The following is a 20193-nucleotide window of genomic DNA, read 5'->3' as shown; positions in this document are numbered from 1 at the left end:
AAATGCAACCTTCTGTGCTTATCTAAACATTTGCAAAGTGTCTTACCCTCACTATTCAGCACGACCTTTAAGAGAATTACGGATATTTAAAACACTTATCCTCAAGGGGAGGACAAAAAAAATCCCCTAAATTCTTTTAGAGGTGCTAGAAATATATACCCAACAATTAGATCCAGTTGCCTATCAAAACAAAGTTAAAATATGACTTAACCAACATGGTTCTCTAAACCAACACATTGCTGAGGGGAGGAATCCTATTTCCGTAGGTCACTGCTCAAAAACTGTACATCACTCACAGAGAAGCCAAGTTTCCAGTCACCATTTAATGAATCAGTAATTTAGGAAACAAAGGTTCCTTACAGGTTAGCTGTGGTTATGTTTAACCAGTGTTCCTACCACGTATGTTAGATGGTCTTTAAGTCCAAAATAACTTGAGTTCCCCCCAAAAAAATCAATCCTTACTAAATACACTAATGCTCAATCCAACCTGACAGTAAGTCACTTTAATTGGTAATTTAATTGGTAATTTGCTTACAGAACCAAGAGAAGATTTCGTGTTGAGAAATAACAATATAAAAGGTAAACAGACTTGACTGTCGGAAGAGGGGGCATAATTAGCAATAGTTTAATGACATTATACCTTAGTGCCCAATTTCCCAGGACCTCTCACACACACAAAAAAACCTCTCCACAAAAACAGACTTTAATGTTAAGGTCGGGCCTCAGACTGAGCTCTGGGGGGAGACAGGGTTGTCTCAGAGACAGGAAACACTTCACCTGCCTTTCCTATACGGCCCTGGGCTACGAAACTGCTCATTAGGAATGACGGGAAAATAAGCAATTTCACCCTGCTTCGCGGTGGTTTGGAGAGAGAAAGAGAGAGAGAGGAAAGGAGAAGGCCTGCAATGTCGTGGGGGAAGATGAAACCCTGAATCATAAAAGCGAGCAAAATAAAACGAGTACGTCAAAGCGAGCGAAGAGAAACTGGCTCCTCTGCGGTAAGGAAAACCTCCGTAGAAACAGCAGGCGAAAGACCCGGAAGGCCTCTTCGAGAACGCGTTCCCAACGCCTCTCCGCCCCAACCACGCCCACCACTGCACGGGCACGCGCACGCCGCGGCCTCGAGCACGCAGCCGCCCTCGTCGCAGTAAACGCGACAGCTCCGGTTGGCCTTGGGGGCGGGGCTGTAGAGGAACGTGCCAAAGCCGTAGAGGTAAGGGGTCGAGGGCTCAGGGACCCTCGGGAGCTTGGTGGAAAGGGAGTTGATCCATGGGATCCTACCTGCAGGGGCTAGTAAAATAGAGAAAGTAGGTGGAGAGACAGGAGCCTGCCGCAGAGGGCGTGTAAGAGGAAATTTCCTCAGGCCGCACCAGACTAGTGCGCATGCGGACCGAAGGGTGGCGCCTGCGCAGTGGGGCGGCGCCGATGTCGCCCCCTGGGGACCGGGGTGGGGGTTGAGGCTTGGAGTTAGCTTGGGAACAGCTGGCATTCTGACCCCTCCACTCTTCTGCCCCTTTCTTTCCACCCGACCTGTTTTTAGCTGCAGCATCTTTTTGAATGGTAATCCAGCTCTTTGGAATAATTTCTTGATGATGGAGTTTAAATGATTGCTTGTAATAATTTGCCATTGTACCAGGGTACTTCCTTCAGCGTCTTTTTGATACGGAGACTTTTTCAAAAGGAAGGATTCTTTTTAAGAACATAAGCTTGTATCTGCTAGGAAGGAAAGTAGTTTATGAATACGAGGTCATCCCTATCATACATGAAGTAAATGTGTTGATCATCTTATCACTGTGAACACAGCCATGCTGTGTCTCCCCAAATAGCATTGTTCTCCTATAAGAATCTCTATTGCCAATAGTTCTGACTTCCTTGATAGGGTCAAATACTTCATCATCAGTATTTAAACACTCAACAGTATTTTACTGAGCACCTACCTTAGGCTTGGCAGCCTAATGGGAGAAACAGTTGTGTAAATAGATGTGCAGAATAAGGAAGAAAAAGAAAACGGGAATGGACCAGCCCTCATGACACCAAGCTTCTCTATCCCCTGCATAACCTTTGCTGAGCTGCTAGCTCTGTGTTCTGTTATTTGTTCATCATTCATTCAGGAAACATTGTGATCCAGGTTCTGTGCTAGCCTTTGAGGGTAGAAAGACAACTCTTTCCCCTTTTCCTAAGAAAGGGGTTCTTCCTAAGATCTTGAACCTTAAAATGAAAGTGTGGAGTGCATTTTCCCTCTTCCTGAGCAGGCCCTTTCTCCTCCAAGAGTCATTTGACATTGACACTCTATTTCAAATGGAAAGAATTAGGACTTTTCCCACGAGTAAGTGTGTTGAAACATAAGTATGAAAAACTGGGATCTGCAAAGGAAAAAAAAAGATTCAGGAGTAAATATCCATCAGTGATTTTGGGTAGCTAATATTAAGTATTTACTGTGCCTATAACTGTTCCAAATGCTTTAGTTGTATTAACCTTCCTGACACCTCTGGTGTAGGTACTGTCATTATCCCCATTTTAGGGATGAGGCAACTGAGAAGCAGAGAGGTTAAGTGATTTGTCCAAAGTCATACAGCAAGTTAAGTAGAAAAACCAGGACATGAACCTAGGCCAAGAGGCTTCAGAGTCTGAGCTCTTAACCAGTATGCTATTTTACCTCTCACATAGCACATGACATGCCAATAAAGCCATTGCTTAAAAAATGGCACGGCAAATAAGCTTAAAGTCCCTACACCTCAGTTTTGTTTTGTCATCTGTAAAATGGGGGAATTGGATTAGATGACCTTTCAGGAATCTTGTGATTCCTGTGAAATGTTTAACTCATTTAGCAAACATTTATTTAAATCAGCAGCTACTTAGTGTACGCCAAGCATAATGTTTGGTTCTGGTGATCAGAATGCCTGCCTTCATAGAGAAGTTACAAACTAGTGTTTATTGTTGGTTTCACTTTAACTCCTGTTTCCACCTGCTGGTAGCATGCAAAATTTAACGTAAATCTTTAAAGCTAGAAATTACTTAGGTGTATCTTTCCACCTCAGCAGAAAACTGCTTATTTATGTTAAAGTTAGTGCTAATTCTGCACTCCACTTTTTAACCCTGGCTGTTTTGTGTATTTTTTTTAATATCTTCTAATTCCTGTACCTTTAAAAAAAAAATTTATTTATTTTATTTTTGGCTGCACTGGGTCTTCGTTGCTGCACGCAGGCTTTCTGTAGTCACGTTGAGTGGGCTTCTCACCACGGTGGCTTCTCTTGTTGTGGAGCATGGACTCTAGGCACATGGGCTTCAGTAGTTGTGGCACGTGGGCTCAGTAGTTGTGGCTCAAGGGTTCTAGAACTCAGGCTCAGTAGTTGTGGCGCACGGAATTACTTACTCCATGGCATGTGGTATCTTCCTGGACCAGGGCTCAAACTCATGTCGGATTCTTAATCACTGTGCCACCAGGGAAGCCCTGTTTTTTGTATTGAATGATAGTAGTTTTGAGTTTGCAGGAAGACTACAGTATTCTTTTTAGAATACATAAACTTTTTAGAATATTTTGTAAATGTGTAGTATAAGCTTCTGTTTTGAACTTTTTTAAGGAGTCGTGTATTCGGTACAGATTTTTCTCATTTACATTTGGACTTTTTGATTTTTTGATGTGACATAATATTAAACACTCACCACTCCTCTAATCCCTAATAGGCCTTGAATTCTAAGATCATTCCTGAACTATTAATATTTTGTTCCAGTTTTGGGACGCCACCAAGTGATCAATTTGGGTATTACATTTGAATGAAAAAGTTGTGGGGTTTTTTTGTTTTGGGTTTTTTTTTTTAATGAAAGGGCCAATATGTATTTCCTAACCAATTCCCCTTCCTTGGGAACAGAACACACTGTTATTCTGGAATTTTATTTGGAAAATTTTATAAGTGAATTTCTTGGTTTGGCTGGGTCAGGATGTGTCCAAGACAAACTATCCTATGAGGCATGATTGTTTTATCTTCATATAATTCATTTCCTCAGTTAAATTGCTACCTTGGCACTGCCGTATTCCCATTTCATAACCCATAAATCACCCACAGTCAATCCCAAGTGACATAAACAGTTTGCTTATGGTAGGAAGTAGTGTTTAGAGTAGAAAAACTAAGAATAAACGTATTTTCACTTAAAATCCTGAGTGACAATTTGGCCTGAGGCATCAATAAAAGATTGTGGAGTACAGAGGGTAGAAAAAATTGGAGCTAATTCTTGACTAAACTGTATGCTGGCTTTTATGGCAGCTAGAATGAAATGTTGTCAATCTCACTTCCATAAACTTGCCAATTGCTGTTTTTCTTTCTCTGTAGTGCAGTGAGAATTCTACTAGAGAGGAAATGGCTGCCTCTTCATCATCCTCCTCAGCCGGTGGGGTCAGTGGAAGTTCTGTCACTGGATCTGGTTTCAGTGTCTCAGACCTTGCCCCACCACGGAAAGCCCTTTTCACCTACCCCAAAGGAGCTGGAGAGATGTTAGAAGGTGATCTCATGCTGCTTTTTGCTGAATAATTGGATTCAGACCTGCTATGAATATTAATTGTACAGAAGCTATTAAGTGGATTAGAGACAAGTTTGCCCTGATTTCAGCTCCACATTTCATTTCTTGTCCCCATTTCAAAATAATATCTTTAAAACATAAATCTTTCTCTAGAATCAGAAAAGACTTTGGAAATCAAGGAGGTCATCTAGAGTTATTTAGACCCAGAATAGATAAAGTAATTTGACCATGTGAAAGGACAAAGCACTGGAACCAGGAATGCTATTGACCTCCTGCTCCAGTTTGCTTTATCTTGCCACCAGTCTGCTTCCCTATGGTTGGTAGGGTTTTTTTTGTTTTTTTTGCTGTACGCAGGCCTCTCACCGCTGTGCCCTCTCCCATTGCGGAGCACAGGCTCAGCAGCCATGGCTCACGGGCCCAGGTGCTCCGCGGCATGTGGGATCTTCCTGGACCGGGGCACGAACCCACGTCCCGTGCATTGGCAGGCGGACTCTCAACCACTGCACCACCAGGGAAGCCCCTGGTTGGTAGGTTTGATGTATTTTTTTCTAACATAATTCATCGACAGATAGATTAAGAGATTCTGAGAGGAAATAAAAACCAATTTACTACTCTTGTATGTGAAGATGACTCTCCTGGCCCACTGCAGGACAGTGTTGTGTGGTTTTTCTAGCACTGGAGCTGGATTTGCATCAAATCATCCCCCATCTTATTCACCACACGTTTGCAAACTGGCTGGCCAAGATCAGGGCACAGGCTGTAAGCATGAAACAGCGTTGGTACCTAGAATTTATCAGATTCATGTCATTTTAGGAACTTGACCAATAAATTCTTAATAGGCAGCATAAAAATCACTGGAAGAGCTTATTTAAGGTGTACCTTTCTTGGATTTCCCTGGTGGCGCAGTGGTTGAGAGTCCGCCTGCCGATGCAGGGGACATGGGTTCGTGCCCCGGTCCGGGAAGATCCCACATGCCGCGGAGTGGCTAGGCCCGTGAGCCATGGCTGCTGAGCCTGCGCATCCGGAGCCTGTGCTCCGCAACGGGAGAGGCCACAACAGTGAGAGGCCCGTGTACCGCAATAATAATAATAATAATAAAGTGTACCTTTCTGGCTCACCTTAGAGATTCCAAATTAGTGTAGGTTACCGCACAGGAATCTCCATTTTGACCGACATCCAGGGGATTCTCATGAAAATAGTCCTTAACTGTTAAACTATTCATCTTACCTTGAAAAAAATTAGCAAAGAACCTATCAAGGATTCAAAATCTACTTGATTCTAGCACATCTGAGCTTAATTATATATTGATCTTTTTTGCTTTAAATATTGCAAATTACAGTAAGTATATTTAAAAATCTGGAAATGTCTGAGAAAGGTACAAACTGTAGTTAAGAGTTGGCTTTTTGGGGTAATCTTTATGCATTTATATCAGGTATAATAAAAAGCAGAGGTTTGGATTAAGCCAGGACAAACAAGAATCATTTGTGACAGGAAAACACGGGAAGACTGGAACCATAAGGCTTTTTAGAATTGGTTCAAGTCATGATTAGTAGACAGTCAGTGATACATCTGAGGTGTGTGTACTTCTGTCTTTGCCCTTTTGTTTTCTTCAATTGTGTTAACTGAATACTCAAGCTAGCATGACTGAGTCTGGAGATAGCGAATATTTGGTGCCTTGTTTACCATATTGGGCACTAAAAATAAATTATGACTTCAGTTATATGCAGCAGAGACCTGGTATTAAGGAAGCTTCCCACAAAACAAACCAGAAGTTGGAGGAACTTAAATTGCTATGAGTTTTGTAGCAGCAGAAGAGGAATCATCTTTTAACAATGAACCCTAAGAATGAAGTCATTTAAATTCTAGCTACAGGAGGAATTTAATACAGGTACCTCCTTGGTCTCAAACCTATCAGCATTCTTTGTCAGTGTACACCAGATTACTTGGAGACACTAAAGAAAGGCTTCTAAAATTACTCTAAATGTTGATATTCTAACAAGTTATAGTTCTGTCCACTTCTATTCCATCCCATTATGCTTCATGGGGGACTGTGTTGCCTTTCTGTTGTAGAATGAATTTAAATTAAGTTTAAATTCACAGTGCACAGTTTTGATTCTCTTCCTCGGGTTTAAAGCTTCACCTACATTTTAAAGCTGCTTACATTTAAGGACAGACTATGAAAACTTAGAGATGGTAGTCCTTGAACTATCCTGGTCAAATGAAGAATGTTAAATTGAAAAGAGTACCCTTAAATGTGAGTTAATAAGAATGTTAGTTTGGAAGCATCATCTACCATGTTTATAAGTGATACTATTATGCAAGTAATCTAACACACATGAACCTGACCATTTTTCTTACGGTAGTTTAATCGAATACAGGCAAAGCTTGTTTTGTTGGGCTTCGCAGAAACTGTGTTTTTTTTTTTTTTTACAAATTGAAGGTTTGTGGCAACCTTGCCTTGAAGAAGTCTGTTGGTGCCATTTTTTTCAACAGCACTTACTTCGTGTCTCTGTGTCACATTTTGGTAATTCTCACAATAATTCAAACCCCCCATCAGCAGAAAAATTACAGTTCACTGAAGGCTCAATGATGGTTAGCATTTTTTAGCAATAAAGTATTTTTTAATTAAGGTACGTACATTGTTTTTTTAGACACAATGCTATTGCACACTTAATAGACTACAGTATGGTATAAACATAACTTTTCTATGCAATGGGAAACCAAAAAATTAGTGTGACTTGCTTTATTGCAGTTGTCTGGAACCGAGTCCACAATATCTCTGAGATATGCCTGTATGAAAATAGAGAAGGAATAGTTGCCTCTTCAGAGTAAGGAACAAAAGCAATTAGGAATCAAGGTTGAATGCTGTCTATAATCTTAACAGGTTAATCTGATCTTGTCCTCCGAAGTCTAGGATAATAAACCCAAATAACCTGTACTTAACCTTGTGAATTAACTTTTTTGTGTACCTGCTCTCTGATAACAGTCATCTCACATAAGCAGTATACTGTACAGGACTTTTCAGCATTCCCCTGCCCTTGGCTAGGATTGTCCTCACCCAGTTATTAGTAAGCAAATTAGAGACTGCCTTCCAGCCCAGAAGTGGCTGAATTTTAGTGACATTGTAGGCCACTGAAGCATAAATTATCTGCCATTGTCTGTTTTCCTGCTGTGAGGGAATATTCTTTTAAATGGATTTGTTAGCATCCTATTTATTGGAGTTGGCAATGGTGTTAAATTTGGACAATTCACTGAACTTTTCACCATTTATAACCTTTACTTGTCCCTTAAGAGGAAAGCTGGTGTATTGCTACTTGGTGTGTTACAAAGGGTTTGATTTCAATTTCTAAATGGAAGACAGATTGCGCCAGGCTGACTCCTCTGGAGAAATTCCAGGCTTCAGATTGGTACAGATATCACATCAAATAGGATGTGGCTAAGAAGCAGTAGACTTTGTGGTTAATAGCTGCAAATCAGCAAAAGTGTGTTCCATAGACATATAGAGTGGAAAAGTGATACGCAGGTGCCTTTTTGAAAGATTAGCTTACATCCTTTTGCTTTGAAGTTCATTACCAAGGGAAATATGCAAATGTTATAATTTAAGCATTTATCCTAATAACACCTGTGATTAAATGTAAGCGGGAGGTAGCACTTGCAAGAGCTTCCAAACAAATCTTGGCCTTGTCCTAACAGCCAGAATCCCCGCTGCCTTGTATGAGATCCAAAAGTTCAGGATCAAACCACCTGAGAAGTGAGCTCTAATTCTCTATGCTTTGCTCTCCCTAAAATAAAACAAATTATAATTTGATCCTTTAAGCAAGGGCATGAATGCTGGCATATTTACACAAAAGAGACATAATAAATTGCATCATTAGTGACAAATGTTCACACAGTCCCTCCTCCCATAGTGGGATTCATAGTTATTTTCTGGCCATTGCCCTTATCTAAAACACTCAGTAATATCATTAGCTTACCTAGATCTTTAAACTGGACAGCCAGTATAATATTTAGTTAATTGAAAATAAAAATTTTTTTGCTCAATTTAGATGATATGCTCACAAATGACTTACATTCAGCTAGAGGAATGGGGCAGAAGGAGGGAATAGGATCCTATCCCATGTAGCACAGTATTTAGAAAAGAGGTTGGATTTAAAGAATAACACTCTCCCCAAAGTCTACATCACTATATGAAAGAAATTATTATATTTTGAAATATTATGCAATGTGTATATATCAATACATATTTCCATACATATGTATGGAAATAATTATATATATTATTTTTGCATCAGTTTTGAAGATAATATTAGAAGCCCTCTTGGTTGTATATTCAAGCTATTTGGATATAGTATCTATAGTTTTTCTTATTTTTCTTACCATGAGCTTCTGAAAGAAGGTCTCTGCCTTGTGTGAAACTCAGCATGAAGCCAGGATGTGTTAGTCCTATCTCGTTGTCACTTAATACCTGGCTGACGCACCAACCCATGATTGATGAGTGAGTGTGTGACACCCAGTAGTGCTGACATGAACTACCGCCTAAAAGAAGACAGCTGTGTCCCCTCCCTCCATTTGTTTTAGGATTTTTGCAATAAGATCCCTTCACTGAATGGTTTCAGCTACCCCTTTAAAAGTCACATTTTCCTACATGAGTTCTTTGTCTTTGGGAGTATGTTTTGCTGTATCAGCCCTTGCCTGACAAGGAAAAACATGAACTAGCTTATGTTTCACAATCATCTTTCAAATACTGGGGTGACTGAGTTAGCTACCTTCTTGTAGCCAATTCTTGGCACCAGTACAATGCTAGGTTCTGAAGTTGCACCATACCCTTATGGCCATGCAAATTGCAGTGTTTTGATTCAGTTGGAAAATCAAGGTTACAGTTGGCATTTACAGAATGAAGCTTCCCAGCAGTGTTTTGTGATGGCCATAGTGATGTAATTTGAAATATAAAATATCAACAATAGCTATTTTTCCTCAGCTTTACTTTTTAGAATGAAAATGATTACGAGTTTTGGTGTACCTTTGTATTTTGAAAGCATGGGAGCCACATGGCCAAATGTGTCCGCTGTCAGTGTTTGCTTGACATACACAATAGGAGAACATTAAGAAATTGTAAGGTTAGGATGGGGTAAATGTTGACCAGGACATCAAACTGGGGTTTCTTGTTTTTTTTTTTTTTTTTTTTTTTTTTTTTTTTTTTTTTGTGGTATGCGGGCCTCTCACTGTTGTGGCCTCTCCCGTTGCGGGGCACAGGCTCCGGATGCGCAGGCTCAGCGGCCATGGCTCACGGGCCTAGCCGCTCCGCGGCACGTGGGATCTCTCTGGACCGGGGCACGAACCCGTATCCCCTGCATCATCAGGCGGATTCTCAACCACTGCGCCACCAGGGAAGCCCTCTTGTTTTTGTTTTTTTAACACTATTTTTAAACTCTTTTAACAAGTGGAGAGACTATTTTCATATTCTAGGTATAGAAGGAGTAGCTTTTATAACACAACAATGTTAATTCTAAGTGAAACAGAAGCCCTCTTTGTAAACACTGAAAACTAGACCCCGAATGTAAAAGCAGGGAAAAGAATGGACATGTTTACTAGGTTTATCAGGCACCATTAGGTTAAAATGGATTAGAGCAGATTAAAACTTTTCCTCTTCCCTTTGTAGATGGTTCCGAGAGATTCCTCTGTGAATCCGTTTTCAGCTATCAAGTGGCATCTACGCTTAAACAGGTGAAACATGGTAAGCACATGAGTGTTGTGTACTTAACTATGAGAATAAATTTATTAGGGGGTGGGAGAGGGGGACTTAGAAAGGTCAGAGTGCTCTGTAACAAAAACTCAGCAAGGCTGTTTAAGTGGACTTTCCAAATTACTTGCAGACAAGAACATTCTACAGTCTTAATCCAGAACATAATGTCCACATTGAGGCTTAAAGTTGAAGTCAAAGGGGTTAGTTTTCTAGGGGAGTTAATGCTTCCTACTCTGCTTGTATTGCTTTTTCCTCTCCTTTCTGAAACCTTCTTTTACTGTTGTCCTCCATTGGTTACCATCATTATCTGCATCTTTGGGTATTTCTGTAATACCTCTTGGTCTAACTGGACTCTTAAGATCCTGGTAGCACCTTTTCTGTTCCATCATCCCTCACCAGGCCTTCATTTATGTATCAGGTAACTCTGTTCCCCCACCAAACCAGACCATTTCTCCATAGAGAGCATAATGTTGGTGGGGAAAGCTGCAATTACCTGTAACCCTAGGAGGTTTTCAGTATACAAATCACAAATTTAGTACACAAATGGAATGGAGGATAAGTACTACTTTTTTTTCTTTTTTTTTTTTTTTTTAAGATCAAGTCTTCTGACCAACATAGGGTAAGACCCCATTGCTAGAATCTTTAGGGGGAAATCCTTTTAGAAATTATTTTAAAATCAGTCATCATGTTGGTGGTTGGTATATTATTGCCTTGATTCTTTACAGATCAGCAAGTTGCTCGGATGGAAAAACTAGCTGGTCTGGTAGAAGAGCTGGAGGCAGATGAGTGGCGATTTAAACCCATCGAGCAGCTGCTGGGGTTCACACCCTCTTCAGGTTGACCTTGCCTGGACAGTCACCTATGGGGCACAGCAAGTGCAGGTCCAGTGAGGAACTTTTCTTACAGCTTACATAGCCATCCAGAGATTCACAGCTCCATCACTGAATTGTTAATTCACATCCATACTTGGTTTCTCTTTATCTATCCATAAGCAACAAATACTTAAATGTGTGATCTTATACAAGGAAATTTTTTGTTTATTTGTTTAAAAAAGTATTGAGGGCTTCCCTGGTGGTGCAGTGGTTGAGAGTCCACCTGACGATGCAGGGGACACAGGTTCGTGCCCTGGTCCGGGAAGATCCCACATGCCGCAGAGCGGCTAGGCCCGTGAGCCATGGCCGCTGAGCCTGCGTGGTCCAGAGCCTGTGCTCCGCAAAGGAGGTTTGGGTTTAAGAGAGATTTATAAAACTACACAAGCCAGGACACATGCCAGAATTGGCCAACAGAATGGCATCCCTCCTGTCAATTCATGCAGTTCCTAGAATCCTCACCAGTCAAGTCGGAGGTCAGGATCTAGAGTTATAAAATATAGTATTTCTAACCTAAAACCGTTCTTTTTGCAGATGAATGTGATTTCAACTCAGGACCTGTCCAAATTAGGAATTTTTTAATGTTTGGGATTTATTTTCTATTTTTAGACATCTAATTCTATAGATTCTATCTTTTTCTAACCTCCTCTAGGCATGCCAAATGCTGGCAAAAAGAATTGCTTTTTGAATGTTGAAGTTCTGCTAAAAATAAAGCAGTGAGCAAAATCCTTTTAAACACAGAAATCCTGAGTTCATCTTGTTGGTGGGCTCAGGCAATTCTGTAGCAAATAAATCCTTTGAAAGAGCTCCAAATTGTTTTCTTTATCCTTTCAAAGCCTCAGGGATTTAGGATAGGGGAAAGAGGTCAAATTACTTTTTATAAGAAGGGAATCTAAAAACCATTTCTCGTAAGCAAATGGTAGATTTGCTTTCTCTCAGGGATATTTGTCTTTTTAGAAGTATATGAATTTATCATCAATATCTGAGTAGGTTTTTTACCATGAAAAGGAAAAACCTGGAAAGCTAAGAGGTGTCTTGTTTTCCCTCATGGGACCCCAGGGTCCACACTGCACAGTTAGGAGAATGATTTATTAAATTGTTTGCAAATTTTGCCTCAGACAGAATTTGCCTTTCTCCTCATTGGTAACTTGTATCTGACCTGCTTAGAGTTGGTTAATTATGAATAAATAAGATCTCAATAGCAATTGGCCTTAATCTCAGGAGTTCAGAATGTTTTAACACATCGTATATAACAGGCAGGTGGTGTGATCTCATTGAGTCGAAAGGGAATCTGAGCACAGGGAAGTTAAAGACCTGCTCATGGCCACGTAGCCCAGACAGAAGAAAATCTTGGCACTTGGAATAGATTGCAGTTGATTGACAATTCAGCCCACTAACTTTGTCTCTGAAGCACATCAGAACACAAAAATTACCAGTCCTAGGGCTTCCCTGGTGGCGCAGTGGTTGGGAGTCCGCCTGCCCATGCAGGGGACGCGGGTTCCTGCCCCGATCCGGGAGGATCCCAGGTGCCGCGGAGCCGCTGGGCCCGTGAGCCGCTGGGCCCGTGAGCCGTGGCCGCTGAGCCTGCGCGTCCGGAGCCTGTGCGTCCGGAGCCTGTGCTCCGCAACGGGAGAGGCCACGACAGGGAGAGGCCCGCATACCTCAAAAAAAAAAAAAAAAATTACCAGTCCTCAAACTCACCTATTTCCATATTAATACTTCTTAACCTAAACTAGTTCCATATTTGAAAGCCGTTGAGTTTCCTAACATTGTCCTTTTTGGCATCAACCAGCTTTATGATTACCAAAGGAAAAATTTTAAATACCTAGTCTGCAATAAACCTTTAAATCATATTTTCAATGACAGTTCAGAAGCAATCACTAACTTTCTCTCATTTGATTTATGTAACTGTACAGCACAGACGCTGTATTATCTCATCGTTACCCTTTGGTATTTGAACTTAATAAAATTTTTTTCTCGGGCTTCCCTGGTGGCGCAGTGGTTAAAAATCTGCCTGCCAATGCAGGGGACACGGGTTCAAGCCCTGGTCTGGGAAGATACCACATGCTGCGGAGCAACTAAGCCCGTGCGCCACAACTACTGAGCCTGTGCTCTAGAGCCCGCGAGCCACAACTACTGAGCCCACATGCCACATCTACTGAAGCCTGCACACTCTACAGCCCGTGCTCTGCAACAAGAGAAGCTACCGCAGTGAAAAGCCCGCACACCGCAACGAAGAGTAGCCCCTGCTCACATCAACTAGAGAAAGCCCGCGCACAGCAACGAAGACCCAACACAGCCAAAACAAATAAATAAATAAACAAAAATAATAAATAAATAAATACATTTATATTGTTTAGGGATTTTATAGCTTCATAGCTTTCCTTAATTTCTCCCAGATATACAATTACATTAGCATAGTTCATTTTTTTTTTTAAGAATTTTTTTCTCTTTAAGTTGGACATTTCCTTTTATGACCTTAGAAATTGAAGAGCTCCTAGAGTTGAGCAGAAATACTTTCTGAAGCACCTTTCCCAGTGATGATTCAGCTTCTACGTGAGTGCTGCCAGGAACGAGCCCCTCACTATTTGAGGATGGCCCCTCCCTTTCTGTACCTTTCTGTTGGTCATTATGTCTCATCCACAACTCCTATTACCATGTTTTGGGCTTGAAAATGGACCTGTTGTTGCTCATCTTTCATCCCCTCTGCACTCATTATGTGCCAGCCACTCACAGGCATTAATCATAATCCTTTCAGTAATGCTGTAAGATGCATAACACCCCCTAATACAGAAGAGGAACTTGAAGCACAAAGCAGGCATTACTAGATGCCAAGGCTGCATAGCTAAGTAAATGGCCAAGTCTGGATTTGAACTCAAAGTCTGCCAGACTCCAAAGCTAAGATTATTTTAGTTGTATCATGCGGCATCCCATTGAACCCAACCCAGGGCCTTGTACAAAGGAAAACCCTAAAACCTTTTTTCTTTTTAATGATAAAATGAATTAACTACCTGCAAGAAACAAGCCTTGTCACTACCCTCCCTTCTTCCTCCCAGTGCTTGTTGATAAAGAGCCTTAAGTACAATGAAGGCCAGGCTTCCCTGGTGGCGCAGAATCCACTTGCCAATGCAGGGGACACGGGTTCAAGCCCTGGTCCGGGAAGATCCCACATGCTGCAGAGCAACTAAGCCCATGTGCCACAACTACTGAGCCTGTGCTCTAGAGCCCGTGAGCCATAACTACTGAAGCCCAGGCACCTAGAGCCTGTGCTCTGCAACAAGAGAAGCCACTGCAATGAGAAGCCTGCACACCGCAACAAAGAGTAGACCCCACTCACTGCAACTAGAGAAAGTCTGCACGCAGCAACGAAGACAAAACACAGCCAAAATAAAAATAAATAAACTTATTAAAAAAAAGATAGGAATTAGCTATATGTTATAGATATATGTTAGTATCTACATAACCTTTTAAGATTCAGTATGATGAAATGTAGTTAGATGCTTAAGGGGTACCTACCTAAGTGAGCAAGGAGGAAGGCAAGAGGGCAGATGGCAGCTAACAACCAGGACTGCACAGATAGCCATCCTAAGAAAGTGGATGGTAACGGTGCCTCAGTGCACAAAACACTTTGCAGCTTCCAAAGCATTTTCACATATGTCGTGTCTTCAGTCCCTCATCAACGCCGTGAGATAAATGAGGCAGGTAGTTTACAGTTGAAGAAACCAGTACAGAGAAGGTAAGGTACCAAGATTATTATCCAAATTATAGTTAATAGTATAGGCCTTTCAAAGCTTTGTGCCTTCTAGTTCATCATATACTAGATATCTGAAGGCAGAACTTGCTGTTAATAAAGAATTGTTCATGTCGGTTTGATACGTAATTCCATATAAGTGTTTTGTCTCATGGTAATGAGACATAAATAGTAAACTTAAATAAAGCTCATTTGGGGACTTCCCTGGTGGGCCAGTGGTTAAGACTCCACACTCCCAATGTGGGGGGCCCAGGTTTGATCCCTGGTCAGGGAACGAGATCCCACATGCTGCAACTAAAGATCTCACGTGCCACAACTAAGACCCAGCACAGCCAAATAAATAAATAAATAAATATTTTTTAAAAAATAAATAAAGCTGGCTTTACTTTTTTTTTTTTTTTTTTTTTTTTTGTGGTACGCGGGCCTCTCACTGTTGTAGCCTCTCCCGCTGCGGAGCGCAGGCTCCGGACGCGCAGGCCCAGCGGCCATGGCCCACGGGCCCAGCCGCTCCGCGGCATGTGGGATCCTCCCGGACCGGGGCACGAACCCGTATCCCCTGCATCGGCAGGCGGACTCTCAACCACTGCGCCACCAGGGAAGCCCTGGCTTTACTTTTATGTAGTCAAAAATCTTACTTTCTGACTTTATCCAGGATCAGCATTAAAGTCCTGAGTTTTCACTGATAAGCTTTAATGTGTTAGTTATTACTGCCATCACATGGCTGATACTGACCTGGAATGACAGTGGTCTGGAACTCTAAATCACGTTCCTGACCCTAGGACCTCTCTGCTCTGTCCATTTGCTTTGCAGCCTGTGGTTTCCCTTCCCCCAAATGGTTAGGAGGCCTTGAATCTCTTGTTCCCGATCAGAACACCAGACACTGAAGTGGTAGAAACTTTGGACCTTAAGGCCAAACCAAAGGTAGAATAAAGGAGATAGGACCAGGAGATGCCTATCATCCACAACAAAGAGGAGGAACCTGTCCAAGGATGTGGTTCCCTTTCAGGCAAACCCAAGAGATACTACACTTGCAGGAGAAGGCCATTCTGCCTCTCCCTCTCCTTTTGCCAAAGCACATAACTTTGCCTAAAATATCTTGCCTGGCCTCCTTGTAATTGCCCAAAGTTCCAACCAAGACAGATCCTTTCCACAAAAGAGATAAAAGGCTTAACTTACAGATACATGGGAAAGTTTGGGGTTGCAGGCAGAGTACAGATGATACCATATCTTCTCCTGTTTCCCAGAGCTGAGTTTAGGATGGAGATGGCACCAAGGGTGAAGAAGAGTGGGAGAAGGAGGGGGGAGCAGGATGCTTGCCACCAGCTGCCTTGTTAGTTTGCATCTGGTCAAAGAGGGAGTCGGAGAATTTTAGAGCTGAATAGAAGAGACCTTAGAGACCATCTAGTTCATCCCCCTGCTTGACAAATAGGACGTTGGGACCCTGTCTGTGTCATTCATTGCTGTATATGCAGTACCCAGAACACTACCTGGCACATAGTAGGTGTGCTACAGGTATTTACTGAGTGAATGAATGGATGAATGTGTTGCATGTTTACCCTGTTTTAGAAGCTGTGGTAGCTACTTACAGTGCAGCATCCATAGTGGAGAAAAGCCTAATGTAATTGAGATATGTGGTGGGCAGAGCAAGACAATAAGCCAGAGCTCAGCCCAGAGTTCTCTGTAATGCTGTACTGACAGGTGGAAGCTGTGGAACAAATGGAAACTGTGTCCAAAACAGCCATGAGAGGAGCCTGGGCCAATGATGCTGGTGGCCCGCTGCCCTTTTCATAGGCTCCTGCACATGGGCCCGATGGTAGTTCCACATGTCAGCATCCATGAGCTGGTCTCCACCTCCCCAGATACTTTAATTTCTTCAGCCTGTCTAGTCTCCCTAGAGGAACTGTTTATCCAGAATCCACTTACTTCATTTTTATAATATAAGCTCTTTAGGGAAGGTAATGAAACAATATAGTTTATTACCAGCAACAACAGAGAGGATGTTTATTTCCAAATGTCTTTTACTCATTTAACAGACATTTATTGAGCACTTACTATGTGTTTAGCATCTGCTAAATGCTGAGGATATGCTGTCAAACAAAACACAGTCATCAGCCTCAAGTTTATAAATATATTAAGAAAGACAAAAGAGTAATTTTCAGTGTAAAAAACTGTCTGATAACAGAAAGCATGAAATGCTGTAAAATCAGAGACAGCTAATCCAGCTGAGCAGGGGTCAGAGAAGACTTCCTAGGAGGATAGTGTTTAGGCTGAGACCTGAAGAACAAGTAGGTGGGGTGGGAAGGAAAGACTTCCTAGATGGAAGGAACAAAATATGCAAAGGCTCAAGAGTGAGGAAGGACATCGTGCTTCTGTGGGGCTGCAGGTTCTTTGTTATGGCTGATTCATAGATTATAAGGACAAGATGATAGATTTTATCTGAGAGTTACTCAAGAAGTAGCATATATGGGACTTGGTGACTGGTCAAACTTGGAGAACTCAGGGAGGACACCCGGGTTTCTTGGGTCAGTAGCTGACGGACTGGATTCTATTCACTGAGACAGGAGTACAGGGAGAGGAGCAGGCTCAAGGAGATGTCCAGTAGGCAGGTGACTCTATGGTCTACATATAGTTCAGGAGAGTGAGCTGGGCTAGAGTTAGATTTGGGACTCAACCACCTAGAGACATGCAACCAAAGGTGGGCATGGATGGTATTGCCCAGGGAGAGAGCCCTCGGAGTGAGAAGAGAATTGGAGCCCTGGCATCTAAGGCAGCGGTCCCCAACCTTTTTGGCACCAAGGACCAGTTTCGTGGAAGACAATTTTTCCACAGATGGCGTGGGAGGGGATGTTTCAGGTGGCAATGCGAGTGATGGGGAGCAGGAGATTGAGCTTTGCTTGTTTGCCCGCCACTCATCTCCTGCTGTTGTCCTAACAGGCCACAGACCGGCACGGTGGCCCAGGGGTTGGGGACCCCTGATCTAAGGGACAGGAAGAGGAGGGCGAGGAGCCCAGGAAAGCAACTGGCAGGAAGTCACCAGAGACAGCCAGAAAGTGAGGAATGTGGTATCAGGGAAACCAGGAGAAAGGATGTTTTAAGAAGGAGGCTGCTGGACTTCCCTGGTGGCGCAGTGGTTAAGAATCTGCCTGCCAGTGCAGGGGACACGGGTTCGGGCCCCGGTCCAGGAAGATCCCACATGCCGTGGAGCAGCTAAGCCTGTGCGCCAGAACTACTGATCCTGCGCTCTGGAGCCCACGAGCCACAGCTACTGAAGCCCACACACCCAGGGCCTGTGCTCCACAACAGGAGAGGCCACTGCAATGAGCAGCCTATGCACCGCAGCGAGGAGTGGCCCCCACTCGCTGCAACTGGAGAAGGCCTGCATGCAGCAATGAGGACCTGATGCAGCCATAAGTAAATAAGTAAATAAATAAATTTTTTGAAAAAAGAAGGAGCCTGCTGCAAATACCAGTATCTGATATAGCCAAGCAATGAACTGACAGGGGTGGAGAAGGCCTTCGGATTTTACCAAGGAACTTGCTGGTGACCGTGTCTCAAGAGCAGCCACCTTAGTGGTACAGTGGGGGCAGAGCCAGACTGCTATGGCTGGGAGAGTGAGTGGAAGGTGAAAATATGGGGCCCAATCTAGGCAACAACTTTAAGAAGTTCAGTGGGGGGCTTCCCTGGTGGCGCAGTGGTTGAGAATCCGCCTGCCGATGCAGGAGACACGGGTTCGTGCCCTGGTCCGGGAAGATCCCACATGACGCGGAGCAACTAAGCCCGTGAGCCATGGCCGCTAGGCCTGTGCGTCCAGAGCCTGTGCTCCGCAACGGGAGAGGCCACAACAGTGAGAGGCCCGCATACCGCAAAAAAAAAAAAAAAAAAAAGAAGTTCAGTGGGAAGCAGAGGCAAAAATGGGGGACAAAGAGCGTGATGGTTAGAGGAGGACACATAGTCAAGACGTTTGTTCTGGGGATAGGTCAAAGAGAAAGAGGGCATAATTGAGGGTGTAAGGTCCCTGAGGAAGTGGAAGGGATGGAATCCAGAGCCCAGGTGGAGTGATTACCCTTAGAGGGAAGGAGGGCAAAAGGATAGTGCTGACGCAGGTAAATGTGTAGGTGAGATGGCAGGACGTTAAGGGAGTTCCCATCAGGTGGCCTCTATGTTCTCTGTGATGGAGGAGGCAAATTGGTATATGGCCTGCGGCAGGGTCAGGACAAAGCAGGGACAGTGGGCTTGGGAATGGTCCCTATGAAGAATGGGAGGGAGCTGGCCAGGGTCAGAGGATTGCCAAGCACATTCAGGGGCCATTTCCAGTTTGAGTCCCTGAATTTGCAATGGCACCAATTGTTGGGGAAGTATACCAGCAGCTCCTAGCAGCCTGGCAGTAGGAATGGAAAAAATGAATAGTTGGTGGTTACAGTTTTACACGGTAAGGGCAAGGGGGTAAGCAAATTGTTGGTCTAGGGCTAGCAAGGGAAGGAAGTGAAAGCAAGAAGAGGTTACCAGAGAGAAATTAGAAGGGTCAAACATTTCTTGAGGGCCTACTGTGTCTCTGGTAATATGTAGGCAATAGAAATACAAAGATGGAGCAATAGTTCCCAAACCTAGCTGTGCCTCAGAACCAAGCTTAATAAAAATACTCCCTGGCCTCATTCCTGGGGTCCAAGACTGGGGGTCTTGTGTGACCCTCCTGCAGCCAGGTTTGGAAACCATTTGGACCAATGAAAGAGCAGAGAAGTAAACAGACATATGGAATCTACACAGCACCATAACTCCATGACTCTGGTCTATATGGGGTGCTGTGGAAGCCAAGAAGTCTTGGAGGTGGGAAAGAAGGGGAGATAACAAGGAAACGTTCCTAGAGAAGGTGAGCCTGGGCCTGAGTATGACTGCTCAATTGGGGTTAGAGGGGAATAAGCCAGAGAACCATTCCAAGTACAGGGAATAGCACGTGCATAGGCAGGGCCACATTCATGGAACTCCAAGTCATTTGGTGTGGCTGGAGCTGAGCATGTAAACAGGGGAGGGGTGCGACCTCTCAGGAGAAGGAAGCAAGAACCAGATTGTCTTGAGCCTCATTCACCGTGCTCTACTTTCCATCAAAAGAGCGTTTCTCTGACACAGACAGGGTACACCTAAGAAAAAGGCCAACAATCCTGACTTTTACAATAAGTAACTTAGGAAGCAGGCTCCTCAAGACCTGGAAATGTTAGACCCTTAGGCTGGTATAACGCATCAGAGGTGATCTTTACAGACCACTAGGCAGTACTGTCACAGTATTTTTGCTCTGGCTGGAAAGTAAGTATTTACAGATT

At 43.1% G+C, this 20193-nt stretch overlaps 2 protein-coding genes across 10 annotated transcripts in view; one reads left to right on the top strand and one right to left on the bottom strand.

Moving 5' to 3' along the window:
* The window catches only part of ASCC1 (activating signal cointegrator 1 complex subunit 1), a 122609-nt gene that overhangs the window by 94913 nt on the left and 7503 nt on the right, over positions 1 to 20193 (bottom strand). For 2 of the 9 annotated variants that reach the window (XM_067025422.1, XM_067025423.1), the window contains exon 4: positions 12561 to 12788. The exons of 3 other annotated variants lie outside the window; for them this stretch is intronic. In XM_067025422.1, coding sequence (XP_066881523.1) covers positions 12561 to 12611 — 51 coding nt within the window. In that variant the 5' untranslated portion in view covers positions 12612 to 12788. Of the gene's footprint in view, positions 1 to 640; positions 1403 to 12560; positions 12789 to 20193 lie in introns of those variants that run through there. 4 more of the 9 variants (XM_059054242.2, XM_067025428.1, XM_059054241.2 and 1 more) reach the window with 3 other exon arrangements.
* Positions 782 to 11934, top strand: ANAPC16 (anaphase promoting complex subunit 16). Its single transcript, XM_067025429.1, has 4 exons — positions 782 to 1213; positions 4329 to 4497; positions 10175 to 10249; positions 10984 to 11934. Exons 2-4 carry the CDS (start codon positions 4356 to 4358, stop codon positions 11097 to 11099), a joined length of 333 nt encoding a protein of 110 aa, XP_066881530.1. The 5' UTR covers positions 782 to 1213; positions 4329 to 4355; the 3' UTR covers positions 11100 to 11934.

The sequence above is a fragment of the Kogia breviceps genome, chromosome 2 (assembly GCF_026419965.1).
Source record: "Kogia breviceps isolate mKogBre1 chromosome 2, mKogBre1 haplotype 1, whole genome shotgun sequence".
Lineage (NCBI taxonomy): Eukaryota > Metazoa > Chordata > Mammalia > Artiodactyla > Physeteridae > Kogia > Kogia breviceps.
Note: the sequence above shows the minus strand (reverse complement) of the source record. Positions and strands in the feature narration are given on the sequence as shown.